Source organism: Xiphophorus couchianus, chromosome 15 (genome assembly GCF_001444195.1).
Source record: "Xiphophorus couchianus chromosome 15, X_couchianus-1.0, whole genome shotgun sequence".
NCBI lineage: Eukaryota > Metazoa > Chordata > Actinopteri > Cyprinodontiformes > Poeciliidae > Xiphophorus > Xiphophorus couchianus.
The window spans coordinates 16269345-16286926 of NC_040242.1; the positions used below are offsets into that span (position 1 = coordinate 16269345).

The 17582-nt window shown below is 37.9% G+C and overlaps 1 protein-coding gene across 3 annotated transcripts in view; it reads right to left on the reverse strand.

Moving 5' to 3' along the window:
* Window positions 1–2390: 2390 nt before the first annotated feature.
* The window catches only part of plcb4b (phospholipase C, beta 4b), a 67461-nt gene continuing 52269 nt past the window's right edge, over window positions 2391–17582 (reverse strand). For 2 of the 3 annotated variants that reach the window (XM_028040279.1, XM_028040280.1), the window contains 24 exons: window positions 17420–17504; window positions 17228–17318; window positions 17048–17143; window positions 16301–16449; window positions 15227–15310; window positions 14983–15127; window positions 14762–14846; window positions 14255–14379; window positions 12657–12708; window positions 12138–12240; window positions 11847–12011; window positions 9010–9214; window positions 8396–8484; window positions 8157–8313; window positions 8019–8068; window positions 6808–6873; window positions 6213–6328; window positions 6013–6088; window positions 5742–5917; window positions 5503–5604; window positions 5307–5364; window positions 5023–5109; window positions 4364–4400; window positions 2391–3712 (listed from right to left, as the gene is read on the reverse strand). In XM_028040279.1, the coding sequence (XP_027896080.1) occupies window positions 3663–3712; window positions 4364–4400; window positions 5023–5109; window positions 5307–5364; window positions 5503–5604; window positions 5742–5917; window positions 6013–6088; window positions 6213–6328; window positions 6808–6873; window positions 8019–8068; window positions 8157–8313; window positions 8396–8484; window positions 9010–9214; window positions 11847–12011; window positions 12138–12240; window positions 12657–12708; window positions 14255–14379; window positions 14762–14846; window positions 14983–15127; window positions 15227–15310; window positions 16301–16449; window positions 17048–17143; window positions 17228–17318; window positions 17420–17504 (2449 nt within the window). In that variant the 3' untranslated portion in view covers window positions 2391–3662. The remainder of the gene's footprint in view (window positions 3713–4363; window positions 4401–5022; window positions 5110–5306; window positions 5365–5502; window positions 5605–5741; window positions 5918–6012; window positions 6089–6212; window positions 6329–6807; window positions 6874–8018; window positions 8069–8156; window positions 8314–8395; window positions 8485–9009; window positions 9215–11846; window positions 12012–12137; window positions 12241–12656; window positions 12709–14254; window positions 14380–14761; window positions 14847–14982; window positions 15128–15226; window positions 15311–16300; window positions 16450–17047; window positions 17144–17227; window positions 17319–17419; window positions 17505–17582) is intronic. The other variant, XM_028040281.1, reaches the window with a different exon arrangement.

Here is a 17582-nt window from a genome sequence, read left to right on the forward strand (position 1 = left end):
TTGAAATAACCCTGAAAGAGTTAAATTAATGCCAATACTAAAAAGGACCAAATAGACTTTGCATAGTGTTGATTTAACTGCAGAATTCCAGCATTTTATTGTTTCTCTGGCTGTATATTCCTTTTAAACACCCCACCTCAGTCATGTTTTCTTCTTTTTTTTGCAGTCACTAATAGGTTTTCTTCCTCTGTGCTTTCTGAAGAAAAGCTTCTCATCAAGCTGAGGTGGTGTGTTCAACGAATGTGTTGGTTCAACACAACCAGTTCTAGTTTACAGTTGCAATATAGGGAAGAAAGTCCTAAGTGGGTCTGTAATTCTGTTCTTTCTGACTTGTGAATCTCTGCAGCTCCTCCAGAGTTACCATTGGCCTCTTGGCTGCTTGTCTTGGTTTGTAGGTCAGATGTGAAACCCTCACATCTGACCTTTTTCACACAAGATCTGTTTTTATAAAAAGATTTAATTAGACACAGGTAAACGCTATTTAATATAATTAGGTGACTTCTGACTTGCAATTTTCTTGCATTGAATTCATTTTAGGGCTACTGGAGAAAGGGGAGTTTGATTACAAATGCATTCCTCAGTTCTAATTAGAAAATGTATATATTTCCACTTCACAAATATGTTAGTTACATAAAATTCCCACTTAAGTTTGTAACTTAAGTGTGATAAAATGTGCAAAAGTTAAAGGAGTGTGATTACTTTATCAAGGCCCTGTACAATAGACAAGGACACAAATCAGCCAAAGGTAAATGTCTTGTTTTTACACCTGGATTTATTGATACACGTACTATAAAACAGTATTAAAGGAGCTGGATAACAACAGTATTGTTAATGCTATAAGTTCAACAGTACAATATAAATACAAAAACACACACAGAATGTCTGTTGACAAGCTACAATTCAAATAGAAAACAGATATACAGTAGAAACTAAGGAAATGAAATCAGGGATGTTGCTCTGCAAAAATAATGTTTTTGTTTCTTTTAGGACAAACTCAAAATCCAAGGTTACAAGTTTTCACACAACAGAAACAACTAGTGCAAAAAAGCCTCTAACATAATAATCTTAAACTACACATTATCTAATATATATTTATTTATATGTACCTTCATACAAATAACCCCTTAATTTGGCATTTTATCATTCATAAAATAATTTAAACATCCTAGCAGACACTGAGTGGCACATCTGAAAGCGATGGAATAAACTTTAAAAGCACTTTTTACTCATTTTTATCTCTGTTCTAGATATGTAGTGAGCTTTAGATTGTGTGATGTGGTGCAGTGAAGGGAAACAAAACAAAAGGATAAAAAAAAAGAGGCCAGTGGTTGATAAATGTCCTTCCCCAACATGACAGTCTGTCCCCAAGCTCTTAAAAGAAAGAACACTGGTCAGAAAGACAAGTCATTTAAGTACATTCCAGCAGAATATATACATAAACATCTCTTCTACCATTATTTATTACAGCAGAATAAAACAGGAAAAAAAAAAAAATTCTCTATAAAAGGCCAAAATCCCAACAAGAGCTCGTGTCCCCCTTTAACATTTTATATTAAGTCTTTGTATCATTTGGGTAAACATTTGAATGCTATTTCTTTTCTGTATTCATGTTGGTCAGGGTTGTAGATAAAAGCCATCTATAAACCCACAAACAGTATTCTGGTGCAATTAGGCTCGATTTTAAAGGGAGTTTTAAGTCTACAAACTAAAACAAGTGTGTAATGCAAAACAAAGTTCCACTTTATCTTGAAATAGCCTTTATTGCCTCTGGTAATATAAAAAAAAAAGAAAGAAAAAAAAAGGTATAAAAACACACCACTTTTTGGTTACTTCTTTCTGTATTTGACCCTCTGGTTGGGTCACCTTTAGACAAAAGGTAACACTTTATTTGACAGGTTGTGAATAAGACTGTCATGACACCGTCATAAACATGACATAACAACCTGTCATGAACATGAGTGAGTCTTAACGAATATTAATGACTGTTGTCATAAAGTGTCATTTGGTAAATCACGACACTTTTAATACAAAGTTGACATTATTCAAAATGTCTTTGTTATGACAACTTGACATTAACCAAGAAATCATGATCGGACATAAATTTGTTATAAAAGTATTACTGATTAAACTTTAAAAATTATGTTGCTTTATATTATTATGATTTCTTGGTTAATGTCAATTTGTCATAAAGACCTTTTGAATAATGTCAACTTTGTATTAAAAATGTCATGATTTACCAAATGACACCTTATGACAACAGTCATAAAGTGTCATGAAGACTTACTCATGTTCATGACAGGTTGTTTTGCCATGTTTATGACGGTGTCATGACAGTCTTATTCACAACCTGTCAAAGTGTTACCAGACAAAATTATCTCTAGATCTTTTTATTTTAGGGGGGTGAGGGGGGGTGAATTTACTTTTGCATAGTACATATGATCCTGTGGCCCCACAGGATTTATACAGTCATACTCAATAAATTAGAATCTGTGATACAGCTTCATTTGACAGATTGAAAGTAGCTTTAGAAAATTAGCAACCTTTTAATCAGATGTTAAATTGTTCTTTTCTGGGTTTTGATTGGCTGCAGGTGGAAAATCATCATAATTAACAAAGGTTGAAGCATTAGTGCGTCTCACTTGGTGAACCGAGTTACTAAAATAAATAGTAACTTTTTGATAATATTCTAATTTATTGAATATGAGAGAGATGTATTCAGCTGGAATCTGATAAATGAAGTCTGTGCGAAAGTTATTGCACCATCTATTTGACTTTCTGTATCAAATAGTAAATCAACATAAAAATCTGACTGAATATTAGTAATAACTGATGTGATTAATTACCCGTCATCCCTTTACAGGTATCCAACTCAACTAGACATCAATATTGGTGAGGAAGGGGTCCTCTCTCTAAGAGTTACCTTTTAATAGTTTGGTTTTTTAAGATACATTCTTACTGAAAGACATAGAAACATACAGTAGTGCACTGCTACATTTCCCACATTGAACAACCTATCATATACAAAGTGCTCAGGACAGGACTGGTGGTGTGTGTACAGTGTATTTCACAAAGTTTATTCACTTGTGCTGGAGTAACAAAGTCGAACAACTCCTCTCCCCTCTTTACACACGGAAACTGTGAGTTTATTGGGTGCCAATTAAAACAAAACAGGAATAGATATCTGCTGTGTGTGAACCATGATGCATGTGTGTGCTTGATTCTACCAACAGCTGAAGCTTTTACCGTGTAGAAAACTCACTGAAGTCAACGACCCACTGAGATCTACGTACTGTGGAGGAGGAAAGGATGTCTGTTTTTGTTGCTTGATCCGCAAAGTAACGTTTCCTGTCCCTGATAGAAGTGGTCACGCCCCCGGTGGAACAGCGACAAGCAGCAATGGCTCAGTGGTACAAAGTTGATTGGCAGGATAAAAAGTGCAGAAGACACGAGGCGTGGCTGGGATGAACAAAGGAAAACAGCTTCCACGTGTTTGAGTCAGGATTAGATTAACAGACTGTTTAGAGAGAATGATCTCTGCACTGTAGAGGATGTCCTGCAGGGGGAGTGTTTCTGCACCGCTCTGTGTGTGTGTGTAGGAGTGTGTAGGCGTGTACATGTGTGGGCCCGTGACTCGGTCAGTCGCTCAGACCACCGTGGCAGGTCTACGGTCCATCTCCTCCTCCAACTTCACCATCTGCTGGATGTCCTTGGCCTTTGGGGAGATAGAAAACAGTGACTCAGACGCAGATGTGACTGGAATGTGGAAGCTCAAACATTTCGCAGAGAATTCATCCATCTTTTCCTACAAATTCCTGTTTACAATCTCAGTCTGCGGTTTACGACTCTCGCATAAGTTGTTTCACTGTGCAGATTATCAGAGTAAAACAAATCCTTTCATGCTAGTGACAGTTGTCACAAAATGTCAACAGATGGATGTTGTCACATGCTATGAATGTAAATGATTGTGAGCTGGAATGAAAACACATCACATCAGTTTGTGAGCTGGCTGTTTTTTTGCTTCGTAATGGCTGGTGAGTCATGGTGATAAATGAGTCAAGCTGCTAGTTGGCATGCCTGACACCTTCAAGAGCTGCAGACCGAAAAGGCAGGATTGGATTTTACAGTAGAGGAGTTTCTTTTCTTTTAAGTCGTGTCACGTTTCTGCTTTAATTTGTATAGTCATTTTCAAATACTCGGGGGATTGCTGGGGTAAAGCTATATCAATGAAAACAAAGTCAAATTTTGAGGAGGCTCTCCAGATATTACCACAGAGAGACAAAAGAGATGCACAAAGGGAAACATGCCCATGAAATGAAGCACAAAGCTGGTATCAGAGGTAGAGCTGACAGATGATGATGCCTACCTTGAACCTGTTTGTTTGCATGGTGTGATTTCAAAAGCTGTGACGGAAGAAGCAAATCATAAAACAAAAAATGAGCATACATGTTAGACATGTACAGATATTGTGACAGATGGTGAAAAAAAGGGATATGACCTCACACAGCATCCCTCACATTTTTGCACAACCATGGTAAAAATTTATAAAAAGATTAAATCTTGAAATGCAGTAGCACAATTTCCCACTCAAATTACAAAAATCCAATCTCTTGTATTACATTTATTATTAAGATAAGTGTTAATGTTTTTAATCACTGCTACCAAAAACAATAATGCCTACAAAATTGATGTAGCTGTAGTATTTTTATGTAGTCTTTGTAAACTGATTAGATCGAGAATCTTAGATTGGCATGACAAACTCTTACTCTATACCTCTGGAAGATTTATGGTAATCATTTAACTTAACCAAAATGTTTCTCCTGACAACAAGTAAAGCTAAGATAAGGTGATACCAGCAGAAGCATGCAAAACTAGGTAGTAAGCACTTATTAGAGGAGTTTAATTGCAAATATAAAAGCCTTGTTACTGAAAGCACACTGTTGATATCCTATAAGCAAGTTTGGTTTTCCACTTAAATCTAGTTTGTGAAATCCAGGCTCCTTTAGTTCATTATCATCTGCTGACCTGCTCGTTGTGCTTCTCCAGTTTATCCAACTGCTCCCTCTGATTTTTCTCCAGCTGCTCCATCTCCTTCTGATGCTTCATAGCCAACTGGAAGCGAATCAGAACATGAACATTTCATGACTGCAATACAAAATTATCGAGAGACTTACTTGACAGCACTGCTTTAACTTGTTAGTTACTTATGAACATTTTCCATGATGCTATAAATGTATATAAAGTAAAAAAGTTTTACTACCGTTTGTTAAGAAAGTAATTTATATCTATATACATCACAGCAAACATACCCTCTTCCTCTCATCCAAAAACTTCTTGGTGTTGCTGCTGTTTAACTCCCGCACTCTCCTGAATGACAAAAGCATTCACCTCATAAGAAAAACAAGTAATCATACAGCGCTTTGCGAAAATATTTCTACTCCAATGGAATGATTTATTTATTTTTAACAGATAAATACTTTTGTAAGGCTTTGTATTGTGACCCACCTCTCTCGCTCTGCCTTGTTTTTGATACTTTTGTCTTGGCTGATTGCTTTACTGTTTTCCATGGACATCTTGGCCTGGTTGGCACGCATCTCTTTGCTTTGCCTGAGTTGTACATTTCCAGAAAACAATGACTAAATGCTACTGTTGCTCCTCTGCTGCGTTTAGTAGAATTGTGAGACTATAGCAAGTGAATACAGTGTGTGTGTGTGTGTGTGTGTGTGTGTGTGTCTCCGTCTTACCTTTCATGAATGAGTTTGAGCTGCAAGGTCTGCTGATCCTGGACACTAGAAAGGAGCTTCTTGAGGTGTTCACACTGCTGGGTAACATGACTGTCCTTCATCTCGCGCTCTTCGTTGCTGTGACTACTGATCAGCTCCGACCACTCCTTAGTGTGTTGTGCTGTGATGTCTTTCACCTGCCCACACACAGACAGACAGACAGACAACACGGTTGAGTATTGATTGTTTTCCAAGAACGACCATCTCTAGGAGACATATTAGTTTTTGATACCTTTGCTTTATGATCTGTGGTGAGAGTCTGGATCTTATCTTCTGTCTCCTTCTTCAGCTCTTGACAGTTGTTCTCCCTGTCAGTAAACAACACAGAAGTGAGAATCAAAGTCATCTGAAACCTGCAGATTCACACTCACTGTCTACCTCCTATGTTTTCACATAATAATGATCTTGCTTGTCCCATGATTGTTTTCTTACCCTCGTTTCTTGATGGCTTTCTCCAACAGTTTCTCCAAATTAGTCTTTTCCTTTTCATGGAGGGACACCATCTTATCCACCTGAGTGCAATGGGCTTTCTGCATTGCATTTTGGTCCTGTTGTGTACACAGAGTAAAACAATAGGTGGATGGACGTTTGCCTTTTGCACCACTATAGCTTTGACTTAACAGCAACATTTGAAGCAAAACAAAACAGGCAAAACTAACTGTTGTCACCGTTTTTCAGTCAAAGATGTGTCCAGATGGTGCTAATATTCATATGTTGCATAACAAGAGAAATACTGTGATAATTAATGAGCTAGCATGGGTGAACTAGCATCCACCATGGTCTCCATGGAGATAGCTGGCCAAAACAGAACTTTAGCAAGTCTAATTTCTTTCTAAGCATTCGTCACGTGGTCGTCTTCTGTTTGTTTACAAAGGACTGTCTGTGTTTATGTGAGCAGGCATAAAATGATGAGGCAGAAGATGAAAGGTTGCAGCATATCCCTTGTTCTGCTTCTGGTTTTCTGAGCTTCAATCGCCATCAGGAATAAGCAGCAGCCACTTTGCATTACCAACAAACTCCCACCTACCTTTGAGTGTTTCTTCTTTAAAGTGTTGAGCTCCTTCTGCTGCTTTTTAATCAGCTTTAGGTAGCTCTGCAGAGAGAAACACAGATGTAAGGTTGTCTTATGCTGGCCATAATGAGGGCTGACACTGAACAGAGCAACGTAATACAATGTACAAGGCCTTACAAAAATATTCCTACCCCTTAATCTTTCCCACATTACAATCTCAGACTTCAGTGCATTTTTGGTGGGATATTGCAGCTGTTTTTTCCACTAAATACTTTTTAAAAATGTATTTTCACTTTCATCTTCTCCATGGAGACTAACACATACCCGTTTAACTAGAAAAGCTTGAATACTTTTCGTCGTTTAAGATATTTAAGCCACAAATTTAGGCCATCACAACCTCCTAGGTTTAGCTTTCAATGATTTTAAGTTGAAATGAAGCAGAAGAGCTGCAGCAGCTATTTTAGGTATTTTTATGACGAGACAAATCTAGTAGGCTTTAATTGTCAAAGAGTTTATCACAAACTTAGTTTGAGTAAAGTGATTTTATTCCCATTTTAGTGTTTAACCGCTATGAAATTGTCAAAAGATGTTTATAGAAAGTAGATGGTGTTTGAGCTATAAAACACTAAGATAAAATTATGATTTGATTCCAATTGTTCAAATCACATTCTGTACTCCTACATAATAACCCGGGTTTCATACCAAACGATGGACACTCGACCTAGGTAGACTAAATGTTCAGGTTAGTTCAGCTTGGAGAAAAAATCCCAACACAAAATAGGGCATAATTGCTGGTTCTCAAATTGTTTGTTGTACTAAAAGATCGAAAATGTGAGACATAAATATGTATTTACCCCCTTTTATTCTAACACCCCTTCATAAAATCCGATGCAACTAATTGCCTTCAAAAAATCAGATGTGTGTAACTTGATCTCAGTATAAATGCAGATGGTTCTGTGAAGGCATCTAACGTTTATTGAGAACAAACAGCAACACAGCAGAGAATTTATGGAGACGCTTAAGGTGGGATTGGGTCATGAATCAATAGTCTAACAAAACACTTTGAGGTTTGAGGAAATGTGGAAAAGGTTAAGGAGAAAAAGTCCTTTTGCAAGGTATTTTTACTTTAATTAGGCATTTAATAAAAATGTATCTTAAATCCTGAAATCCACATTAGTCACAAATCTTTCAAAAGTGAAGCAGATGTTGACTAAAACAATACAAACCTTCATTTGCTTTAAGTCATCAATGCTCACATTAGGCACAAGCGCAGTATCTAAAACAGCAGCAAAAAAAAAAACTCAGTGTTTAGAATAAAAACATGGTGCAAATGTTTAAAAAGTCGATAAGAATTCAATGTTTACCCTTCTTGTTCTCGTTTGTGTTGTTTTGGATAGAATTGGAGGTCTGGGCCATATCTGAGCTGGCTTGTTGTGTCACACTGGCTTTCCCTGCGTCTCCTTTTCCCTTTCCCTTCTTGTCATTCTTTGAGCTTCCATTGGGAACATCTGCTATGTCATTCTATTAGACAAAGGATAAAGTTAAAATAGGAAGGTGTTTTTATTGTGAAAAGGCAGTTACTATTTCCATTTGTTATGTGTACCGTGTCGATCCCCAGGGCCTTCATCTGGTCAGCTCTCTTCTCCGCTATGGTCAAAAACTTCTTTGGATCTGATAGAGCATCCACAATAGCTGCATGCAAAAATATTGAAAAAATGCAGCTGTAAAAGTTCACTATCCTTCAGATAAAACAAGTGAATAAACAGGGGGGGGAAACAATAATATCAAGTGAAGAGGATTAAATTTTGAGCAGTGCTGTAGTGGACAGGGAGAGAAGCTAATAGTCTCAATAATGGCTCCACACTCAAAGCCTCTTGGCTTTATTTAATGGCAACTCCAATTGTCCAACTCATTTGTATGCTTGTGCCCGTATGAAGCAGTCTGCAGATTTACTGTCGTCATCATTTGTGCCGTGCCATTACTGCAAATGTTAAAGCTAACACGCCCGGGGCACAGGATGAGAAGAGACTTGCTAAACTTTCCATTTCTCCCCTGCTGTCCCTGTAGGCTACAGACGCCTTTTTATTATCAGCTATGAATAATCTGAGGGGAGTTAAATATTGCAAGTTAGAATGAGAGCCACCTGTAGTTCTCTGTTCAAAAATAAAACACTTCAAATGAATGAATGTAGTGTGTGTGTAATCCTGCTGCCCTCACCTCCGAAGCCGTCGGGCACGTAGGTCTTGAGGATGATTTGGCAGAAGACTGTCGGCAACGACAGAGGGTTGTTGCCTTCGTTCCTCAGGGAGATGTGACGGTAGCCAGCCTGCAGGCCGTCCAGAGGCAGGATGCGTTGGCCAATCAGCTTGTTGTTGTCGTCGTACACTGCGATGCGCAGCACCGCCAGATCTGGTAAGATTACCTAGAAGTTGGGATGTTAGGAGGGAGGAAAATGTTTATTTAAATAATGGTGCGAGAAACACAGAGAGCAAATAGTGAACAAAATCAAGCAGCCAAACTTAAGTTAAAGTAGTGAGTCAAGGATGAAACTGGGGACATTACATGAAGAGATGGAGAGCAGTGCACTACCGATGAGGCCATGTGTTGTGATCAGTGTGTCTTTAGAAAAAACAACAACTAGGGAATAAATGTGTTAACTGGTTCTGTGTTGGGAGATAACTGCTCATAAAAGGGAGGATAAATAGATACAAAGGAGATGAAGCTGGAGATCAAGGGTTGGAGGCGTCATGTGTGTGTAAGCTTGCATTTCCATTGACACAGTATGAGTACTGCTGATGTGTACGGTTTGCTCAGTCATCTTGACAGCAGTATGTAAGCACTGAATGTACAGCAGCATCTGCAGGCATTTGTAAGCGTGGACGGGAAAGGAGAGACCCGGCAGCAGCTTCTGGTGTGATGTCCCTGCTTTGATAGCAGTGTGTAAGTGTGTGTGGGCGTGCGAAGGAGAGAGTAAAGCAGCACTGCGGCAGGGTTTGATGGATGGTGTGTGTTAGAAAGCTGGAGTCACAGTCATGGCTGAGAGACTTCCTATTCTGCTGAGAGCAGCACTATTATCTACACATTACTCCATGGCTTTCTGTCTCAACTCTTTCAGTTTCTTGTTTCTCTTCTTTATCTGTAATTATTTTTTTCTTTCTATTTTTGTATGTCATTTATTTTATCCTCATTTCCATCTTCATCTTTGCTCAGACACAAACTAATGTACACCTCACATTTTGCCCCACAGCGTTGTTTTAGGATACTAGAAATAAAGACTATTGAAGCCTGCAAAAGGTTTGCTAATGGGGTTGGTTTACCGTCCAACAGGAGGACAACCCAGATCAGGATCAGCTCAAGCTTTTAGGAAGTTTATTTGCAAAAACACTTTTAAAACCCCTGCGCTGATCCCTTCTATTACAAAATTATGAACCATTTTGTTTTGGTTCATCACAAAATCCCCTAAAAATTCATTGATTTGCTAATATAATACTGTGAATTGGAGGATTTTCAAGGTCTGGATATGAACTATTTGTATTTATGCGCTCTCGCATTGCGTAAATGTTGCATTCATATGTAAGCCAATCCTTTCTTCATTCTTCCCCTTGTAAAGGAAGAAATATTATTATTAACTTTAGACAAATCGTTTGGCTCGTCTCTTCCTTAAAACCCGGGTCCTCTCGGCGAGCCGCGCTGCAGCTAGAAAGTAAAACCATAACAAAGCGCGTTGACGTCACAGATCACAGAGTTTAATCCATACAAACAACGCATGAATCAGTTAACAAAGCTGCAGAGATACAAAGATATGCATTTTTCTCATAAAAATAAAGACAGACAAGGGGAAGACAGACAAAACACGAAACACAGACAAAAAGGCAAAAAATAGGGGCCCCGTTCTCTCTATTTTTTAGCGCTACTTGAAATTTTATACTGAGTGGGTGTTTCCTTACTTTAATATATGCAAAGAAGGCGTACCTCTGGTTGACCAACTGGGAGCTACCTTGGACACTCAGAAAAACTTAGAACTCCCCCTAATTTACGCCAAAGATCAAAGGCCATTTGCTCTCTGGTTCAACAAAAGAGCCAACAGCTGCATCCTGGCCTCCTGGTTTCTATGGTCATTTGGGTAAAGAAAAACATAAGATAAGATTTCACAGATACCTGTGGAATCCGGAGTCTCTCCCGTTATCTCTCCTTACATAAATTCTCAGGACAAACTTAAATCCAGTAATTTGGTTCAAGGAAAGGTTATCTTCACAAAACCCCATTTAGCATAAATCCTGAGCAATTTTCTAATAGTAAACAAAACATTTCATTGTAACAATTTCCATTTGCTTCTAATATTGTCACAGATAATACAGTTTTCAAATACATTCATCATTTTGTAGTTTAAAAATGGAATAATACAATCTTCAGTAAAAACATGGTATTAATATTTAGAAATTAAATGTTAGGGGTTTCAATCTTCTATTTTGCATTAATTTTACACCATCCCAAATGCTGGCCTCTGGCAGGTCTCCCCCACTGCCTGCAAGAATGCTAATTTTATGGCTCTGTGCTCTGGCCTCAGCGAGAGGCCCCATTTGAGTGATCTGCATTTTGACCCCTGTTTGTCTGATTCAAAATAAGAGTGTCAAATATACCTTTTTTCCACATGCCGTGAGATTAACTGTATTAAACACTAAGAATAATCATTTTCCTCAACACCCTCCTTTCAATTTGTAATAATACCACTGTTGTGATAGTTGTGATGGTTGTGATGTATGATGGTTGTGATATATTTAGCAGCGAGAAAAGATCACAACTGGACAAGTCTGCATGCGTAAGGTGCTGGATTTTATGTACTAGTGGGAGATGAAGAGTTTACAAAAACTGAATTCATGGATGTAGTGGGCTGATCTAAAATAGTGGATCAGGAGTAAATTGATAGAAAACCTTTTGATTTATATTTTAAAAATGGACAGAAAAAGTTAATACAAGTCTTTGCAAGAACAATGCAAACTAATTCTAGAATGACAGTATCTATTATTGCTTCCCTCTCATGTCTTGCTTCATACCTTTCTGAAAACAAAGGGCTCTTCGTTGTAGGCTGGATTCAGTCCATTGTTCATCACCATGCGTGTGCGGAACTCTTTCCGAATTGTATCCGTAGGCAAGCCGTACATATCAACTTCAACGTATGTGCCAATTTTTTTGTCAGACAAAAACTGTCCTGAGAACACCTGAAATTCAGCAGGAAAACACAACTTAATGCAGCTTTTTACAAAGAAATGTTAGTGAGGATAAAAATAATAAACATGCTGCTGTTCCTGTTGTAATAACAGCCGCCAGTATTCTGATGGGCTAACCTGGACGCTGCAGGTTGCTGCAATGACGCCATCCACCGGCGTCTCAGAGAAAGGGTCAAACGTCCTGTCTGACCGACGCATGAAGTCTGGCTTCAGCAGGTACCTGAGCACAGGAACAACAAAATCACCTATGGGTAAACTCACTGAATACTAATATTTTGAAAATCACACATTTCTACCAATATCAGAGAGAAAAAATCATTAGACACTCCACATTAGAAAATATTAATAATGATAGTTGTCTGCAAATGCCCTGCTCTCCTCACAGATGACATTTCTAGTATTAGCAGTACAATCCCTGCCCTCAGGGACAGTATTAGCCGAGGAATGGAGACAGCAATGGGAGGAGGAAGATGTAAATGAATTCAGAGACAAGTGAAAGGGAGCATCCTTTTCCAAAGCACTTATTGGCTCTCAGGGGCAAGTAGTAGCTACTGGCAATAAGTAATGAGATGTGACAAGTTGTAATTGATGAGCCTTAGAGAGAGGGAGGTGGAGGGGGGAGGGGGCTGCTCTCACCCACAACAGCCGTTGTACTCAAACTTTCCTTGGTTCAGCTGCATGGCCAGATCTGAAAGAGCATAGAGGAGAAAGAATAGATTTTAATAGCAAGCTCTTACATTAGAACCACAACAAATCTAAAATTCTGAAGGTAAAAACCCAACATGCAAACAATAAATTAGAGTACTGGCAAATGTTTTAGGTTTTTGGCTGAAAAGCAGACATTTATTTCTTTAACATCTTTGCTCTTAAATAATCTACTTCCAAGAGCTCCGCCTCCTGTGTAAAAGGCCTCCAGCTCTTGCACATGCCCTGCATACAGCGGCCCATATGGTCAAGCCGCTTTTGCTTTGAGTTACAGAGCAGCAGCTGCTGTTCAATAGGCGTAACTCACATTATATATGTGTTTGTGCACAATTTAAACATGTTAGTTTCATAAAAGACTTGCACAGTCAAAAGCTGAAAAACAAACAGGAGCGACTGTGGAGACAAGGCTAATATATAAAGTGTCAGCAGGTTGGTTGTATAAATATTTGCACAAGAGACTCAAACAAAACACTGCTTGCCCTATAGTTCTTCCTAGTTAGGAATGTAAACCTGAAACCTGCATATTGATTCATGTAACAAGAAAATGAAAAACTTGACAGTCTGATGCAAAGTAAAATTCTCCTCTTGAACTTTTCCACATTTTCTCATGTAGCAAGTACAAACTTCAAGAATTTTCAGCAGGATTTTTTGTAGGAGACTGAAACAAATTAACATATAATTGTGAAGTGGAAGTAAAATTATATTTGGGTTTTCATTTTTAACCATGGACTCTACAGCATCTGTTTGTATTCACCCTCCCTGAGTGACTATTTTGAAGGAACACATTTTACTGCAATTACAGTGAAGCTTTGCACATCAAGAGACATGCATCATCTAAATGCCACTTTTTTTTTATGTGTTAGTTCTGTTTATTAACTGACCAGGTCCTCTGTTGCTTGTATAGAAAAGCTTCCCCACAGCATGATACTGCCACCACTAGGAGTGAAACAGAACTTCTTAAGGTTTTCTTCAGACAATTTACCTTTTCCCACTCTTTCATAAAAAAACAGAGTAATATTAGCTACAATAGATTTTATTCAGGGGTATAAAAGTAAAGCGGGCTTATATACATATGTGGCACCTTTTAACTTATTTTTTTGATAAATAAGGATCAGAAATCTTGTTGTTTTTCTTCCATTTCAGTTATTCACTGTATTGTCTAAGTTTGTGGTTGTAATGCAGCAAAATGAAAAGTCAAGGCACTGAAAATCAAGTAATGTGATATATGTGAATGCGATAATGTTGACAGTACATATGATAAATAACATGCAGCATAAAACATTAGTTTACATGTGAAGTCTGAACAAAAAGTATTATCAAACAGATTTAATTCAAACTGAGTGCATATCACCCTCTTATTCCTTTCTATCATCTTTAGCAGCTAATTAGCATATCCTCCTTCAACCACAACATGTGCATAAGATACCATAAGATCAGAGGTGCTTTTCTATATTTCGGGAACACATTAAATACACACGTGTGTGCAAGAGAGGGAGAGGTCAGAAGTCCCATGTTGCATGCTGTGGTACCTGGGGTCTGGAAGTTGAGGGAGACCATCTGGCAGCCTGCGTTCCAGAAGATCTGAGGCATGTAATTACTGGAGTCCACCCTGCCTCCTTTGGGGTAGATACGGCTCATCTGACGCTTGTTGTAGCTGCACTGATGCTCAGGAAAATTTCAAAAGGGATTAAAAAAAAGGAAGGAGAGCATGTGTGTTTCTGCACATGTAAGTGTGTGTGGGGGGTGTAATTAAAAATGTGTGAATGTCTGTAACAGCGATGGAAAATGCACAAGATGGTCGAACAAACCAACTTAACTTAGCAAGACATAAAGATTGAGACGCTGCATGTTCTGTTTGAACAGAAAACACAGAAAAATATGCAGCTGTAGTGCATCAGGAACTAGTGATTTATGAGATCTTTATGTAGTTTAAAGAATAAAGGTGTTCTTAGTAGGGCTGATCATGATATCATAAGGTGTGTCCACTAAGTTTTTCAAATCTAAAGGAGCAGTAATCTCAGTGGCTCAAAGGATACTTGACAAACTCGATGGCATTGGTCTTCAGATAGCCCAGGCCCACTGACTCATTAAAGGATGACATGTTGTGGTGGATATTCCTCTCTGAAACACACAAAATAGGACCAGAAATAGTCAAATCAGGCTCTTTGCCTTGGACTTTGAGGCTGTTTATCTGCTCTCCACATCAGTGTACAGAAAACTAACCTGTAGAAGAGGGAAAAACTGTAATGATCCTCACCTTCTGCAACATCAAAACTCTGGAACTTCACCGGCTGTGCATAGTTGACCATAGCTGAGAGATACGGGTGGATATTTGTGGTGGCTGACTCATATTTATATTGCGCTATTAGAGCCTCCTCAGAGTCCTCTGCCACGTCTCCGCCCTGCACACAACAGAGGAATAGTTACAAATTACTTACGGCGTACATAAATATCTTCCAAAGATTTCTACAGAGTAAGGAGAAACATCGGCGGGTCCTTGCCTTCTTGTTATCTTGATCAGATGCCTCAGAGATATCTGTGGCGTCTGTTGCTTCAGAAATCTCTGTGACCTCGTCATCAGGTACCTGGGGGAAAAAAAGGTCCAATCATGAGGAGCCCTGTGATTTTTACAAATATGGCTAATCTGACTTCATTAGAAATATTTATCAACATCATTTGCTGCAACTTCATGTAATGTTTGCCTGAACTAAAACTGAGGATGTCCGAGGCAGGAAACACACGATGCGTTTTAATGATATTTTCAAGATGCAGTCAATGGATATTTGTTTTTGTACCTCATGAATAATTTAACATAAATGTGATCTCCTTCCCACTATTGGCTACTATTCTGCACTGAAATGTGAACACCTGCTTTCAAAATAAAAATTTGGGAAATTAAACTATAAAAAACAGCATAAAGCTGTATAATCTGTGTATCATTTGTTCTTTCCATTTTGACAAACATGAATCAGAAATTAAGCGATTTGTCTTGAATTGTATACACAAAGTAATTCAGTTGGCGTTTAAATTAAGTCAATATATTTAACACATTTTTTCTTCCAATTTTTAGACAACTTTATTCCAAAGCAGTAGGTCCTTAATTTGAATTAGATTTTGTAGTGTTTGATAAATGCAAAAGCTTACTGTGAAACATCGGAAAATAATCAAATTGAGAAAAATGTTTGTCAAATCAATCAAAAACTGACAGAAAACAAAATCAATATTGAAAAATTTTGATTCTACAACATAAATTTGTCAACATTCAGGTGAGGAAGAAAAAAATAGTTTATCTAAATATTGTTTAATGCTATTAACTTAATATGCATTATTTTCTAAATCAGTCAAAAGCACACAAATCTTGAGACAGGCATGTTGTACGATAGTTGCAGGTATGTTAAAAAATCCTAAGAAGAGTAACATCGTAAATGTTTAAGCTAATTGTTTTTGCTTTTGTACAATTTAATTTTGGTCTCACTGTACACAAAATGATCTGAAAGTATGTAATTGCATTATCTGAAAAGTGCAAACTACAAACAGCTTTTTGCCCAAGTCTGATCCTCAGACTACAGACTGACCTTTTTGATGCTGTTGCTGCGCTCTTCCTCTTTTCCAGAGCTGATGGCGTTACTCTGGGAAACGCTGTTCGTCTCTTTGTCACTGGTGACTTCTGACAGAATGCTGGGAGCCTCTGAATTCAAATCTTTATCTTCAGCTTCTTTTTCCCCTATACCAAGAAACATACAGTAGTATTAAAAAAAATCTTACAGTTACTCAAATGTATGTCAGCCCCTTTTCTTTTAAGAAACAAATTAGCTATATGGAGTTTATCTTTTACACAGAATCAGACATTTTTCTCGGAGAACAGTGCTGGTCAGAAGGGAACATACAATTAACATGGCTATAAATGTATTAATTAAATTTCAGTGCTACAAATTGTTGTATAACTCAAAAAAATAAAAATGTAAAAAACCAAGACATACAAGCTAAACTGACTTAAATACATTCTGGAGAAGCATTTTATACTCAGACAAGGCAAATATTTTTTAAGAGCAATGGTGAGGCTATAAACCTTAGAATACTGTAACAAGCATGGAAGGGGAAGCAGGATGCTGTGGGGCAGTATTGCTGCATGTGGTATTGGTACATTGCACAAAAGAATTATTGCAGTTGTATATTATGTGACTGAAACAGCTACTCAACTACATCATTAGAAGCTGAATATAACTTTTATGGCCAAGATAATCAGTTATATCTAATATATTGACTATGCCTGTCCAATTGATCAGTTTACACAAAAACAGTTAAAGCTGTATTCAGCTGACCGTTCTCTGCATCGTCTTCATTCTCTTCTCCCATAATGATAGCAGGAGTGTTGGTCTCACCGGCCTCCATGTGCTTCTTTAAAGCTTCAAGTTGCCCTGTGTCAAACATTCACAATGTTTATAGTTTCCAAACTTAACATCACTTGAGGATGAAGTCATGCGTCTGTACGTTATACATACTCTGCTCCACTTCAGGTTTTAACCGCTTATTCTTTATTAGAATTTTTCTCTTCAGGTCATTTGGTGAAGGTAAGGGATGCCCAGAATCCATCTGAAGACAGGCAGAGAGAGACATGACACAATCCCAATTGTATGGCTGCTTGTTTTATATAGTGGGAAGAAATTTCAGTGAGAGAAAGAGGAAAACTTTACTGGGTAGTTCTCCAGAGGCTGCCTGAGAAGAAGGTCGCCAAAGAGCTCCTCACAGTACTTAGCCATCTTATACTGCTGTATTTTACTGGAAATAAACAAAAATAAAATACAGTGAATAAACTGACATGTTATTACAGTAGATATGTTAAAAACATTAATGGAC